The 3,034-nt window shown below is 41.3% G+C and overlaps 1 protein-coding gene across 1 annotated transcript in view; it reads right to left on the reverse strand.

Moving 5' to 3' along the window:
* si:ch211-214j8.12 (uncharacterized protein LOC100000539 homolog) overlaps positions 1–2,638 on the reverse strand; it is a 6,608-nt gene extending 3,970 nt beyond the window's left edge. Inside the window, exons 1-2 of the mRNA XM_020524519.2 lie at positions 2,393–2,638; positions 1,559–1,725 (exon numbers count right to left, since the gene is read on the reverse strand). Of these exons, the coding sequence (XP_020380108.2) occupies positions 1,559–1,725; positions 2,393–2,630 (405 nt within the window). The 5' untranslated portion in view covers positions 2,631–2,638. The remainder of the gene's footprint in view (positions 1–1,558; positions 1,726–2,392) is intronic.
* Between the last annotated feature and the right edge of the window lie 396 nt (positions 2,639–3,034).

Below are 3,034 nucleotides of genomic sequence, written 5' to 3' on the forward strand. Positions count from 1 at the left end.
GTTATCACATAGCCTGCCATTACACACTACCTATCATTAGTCACTAACAGTCTCCATTAACAACTATTCACCCTCCCAGCTAGATCGTTATCCACTCCTTTGTCTGTCCAACTGTACTTCTCTCTCTTTGGGCTCTATCCCAACCTATCATTTACTACTTACCCCCTCCCCCCACCCTATCTTCTGCATATAAACCGACATTTTCCCAGCTACCATCAGTTCTGAGGAAAGGTCACTGGAGCTGAAATGTTAACTCTGCTTTTCTCTTCACAGATGCTGCTAGACCTGCTGAGCTTTTCCAGCAACTTATGTTTTTGTTCCTGATTTACAGCATCTGCAGTTCTTTTGGTTTTCGTTGCTACAGCAGAATATTTTTTTCTTTTTTCCTGACTGTAATGTCAATCTTTCAACGATGTCTTATTTCTGACTTTTTTTTTTAAGCTCTGTAAAGTAATGCATCCACTTGTTAATTCCTCTTTTGTATCCAAGATTTGTACCTAGGTACTTGTACCTAAGATCATAAGAGGCAGGTATTGTAAAAGCTTTTCACTGTACTTGTACAATGGAGTACATGTGACAATAAAGGATATTCTATTATATCCTAATCTGTCAAAATTGCTCATAATGTCGAATACCTCAATGAGGTCACCTGTTAATCTGCTCTGTTCCAATGAGAATAAGCCCAATCTCTCTTATTTTGCCTTGTATCTAAAATCTCTCATTCCTGTTGTCATTCTAGCAAATCTCCTGAATATTACCTCCAGGACTTTAATATCCTTTCTTAAATAAGGTGCCCAGAACTGAACACAATACTCCAAATGTGGTCTGACCAATGATTTGTAAAGGTATAGCATCACTTCCTTGCTTTTATACTTTCGGCCTCTATTTATAAAGAAAAAGTTCCTATAAGCTTTCTCAACAACTGTTTCAACTTGCTCAGCCACCTTCAGAGAATGATACATATGAACCCTGAGGTCCCTCTGCTCCTATACTCCTGTCAATGTTGTACCTTTGAGCCTGTGTTGCCTCTCCATGATTCTTCCTCAGTACTTTGCATTGAAATTCATATGCCAGGTACCTGCCCATTTGGCCAACTTGTCAATGTCCCTCAGGTTACTCAGCATCATCCTCACAATTCACTATTCTCCTTAGCTAAATACCACCTGCAAATTTAGAGATTTTTGTCCTCAACACCCGTCTCCATATCATTTATTTAAATCAGAAAAAGCATCACTTTCAACTTGTCTCTAGTCTCAGAAATGCCCACCTACACTTACCCTCTGTTTCCTATCTTTTAGCCAACTTCTAATCCATGTTGTCAATGACCCATCAATCCCAAACATTTCCAATTTGCTAACCAACCTGCCATGTGGCGAGTGACATAGTACTCCAGATGTGGTCTCACCAATGCCCTGTATAACTGAGGCATCCTACTCTTGTATTCAGGCAGTGTGAGTACTTACAGATAAACAGAAACCTGGGGGAAGGGTCTGAGACTGAATCTACCTGAGAGGATAGGTTATTGCTGTGACATGAATCATCACAGATTTTGTGTTACCTGGCAGCGAGTGTGAATGATTTGGCCAATGGCATTGCTGACCAACCCAGAACAGCTCCTCAGATTCAGCTCGACCAAGTGTGGCACCAAGAGAAGGTGCAAGTAGGCTCGGCTCAGACGGTGTGTCTCACCCAGTAACTGCAGCAGATCCTGAACCAGACTTGACGCTGAAGGGCAAAGGAAGAACAACATCTGTCATTCTATATGTAAACCACCCTGAATCCCTCAATTATATTCCAGCATTTACCTCACTCCTGGATATCTGTCGTTCTATGTAAAAACTGCTGAATCCCTCGACTAGATCTCAACCTGTAACACACTCCTAGATGTCTGGTATTCTACAATTTAATCCATTCTAAACCACTTGATTAGATTCCAGTCTGGAACACACTCCCAATATCTGTTATTGTATATATAATCCATTGTAATCCCCTTGATTAGATTCCAATCTACACACGTTCCCAGATATCATTTATTCTATATGCAATCCATCTTAAACCCATTCACTAGATTCCAATCTGTAACACACTCCTGGATGTCTGGTATTGTATAATATTATCCATCCTATAACATTGATTAGATTCCAGTCTGGAACACAGTCCTAGGTATCTGTTACTCTACAGGAATATATAATCCAGTCTAAAGCCTTGATTAGATTCCAGTCTGTAACAGACGCCCGAGTATCTGTTATTCTGTATTTAATTTGTCTTAAACCCCTTGATTAGATTCCAGCCTGTATCAGCCATTCCATATGTAAAGCTCCTGACAGATGGAGCAGTGAGTGGGATAAAAGTTAGGGAGCTATCAATACCTATGGTGTCAAGGTGCTCTTACCAAGGTCATTGAATGGCCCAATGATGTACAGGAAGTCATACTGGGTCAGGTAGTTATCCATGTAATCCTTGGCCCACACTTCCTTCATGTTTGCCGCCACGTTACATAGACATAACTGTTTGAGTGTTCGCACTTTCTGCCTCCTTGGCATTCTCAGGTAATTGGAGCAGATCCTGGTTCGGAGAAGGTTGGTGAGAGGGGTGGGGTACAAACAGAGGTGGATGGGGGTGGGGAACATTAACAAAATTAAACGTTACATACCACGAAAATAAACCAAACGCTGCAGTTATGAAAAATTGAAAGTAGAATCAGAAGATGCCAGAGACATTGAGAGGAGAGAGAAACAGCGTTGATGAACCTCAATGAGGTTCCTCATGAACTACCAACAGGCACCACTGAGCACTCGAGAGGCAGAAACCTTTATATTGAACCAAATCAGTTATATGAATCCAACACACTGAGTCAGTATCTGCAGTAAACCTCTCACTCAGCCCAACATAACCAATTCTGCTCCACATTTGATAGAGACATCAAGTGCAGCAGCAAGAAAGTTACAATAATGAATCTTTAATAAAACTAGACCGGCCTCAGATGGAGACAACAAGGTGCAGGGCTGGATGAACACAGCAGGCCAAGCAGCAT

Source organism: Rhincodon typus, chromosome 1 (genome assembly GCF_021869965.1).
Source record: "Rhincodon typus isolate 14 chromosome 1, sRhiTyp1.1, whole genome shotgun sequence".
Taxonomy (NCBI): Eukaryota; Metazoa; Chordata; class Chondrichthyes; order Orectolobiformes; family Rhincodontidae; genus Rhincodon; species Rhincodon typus.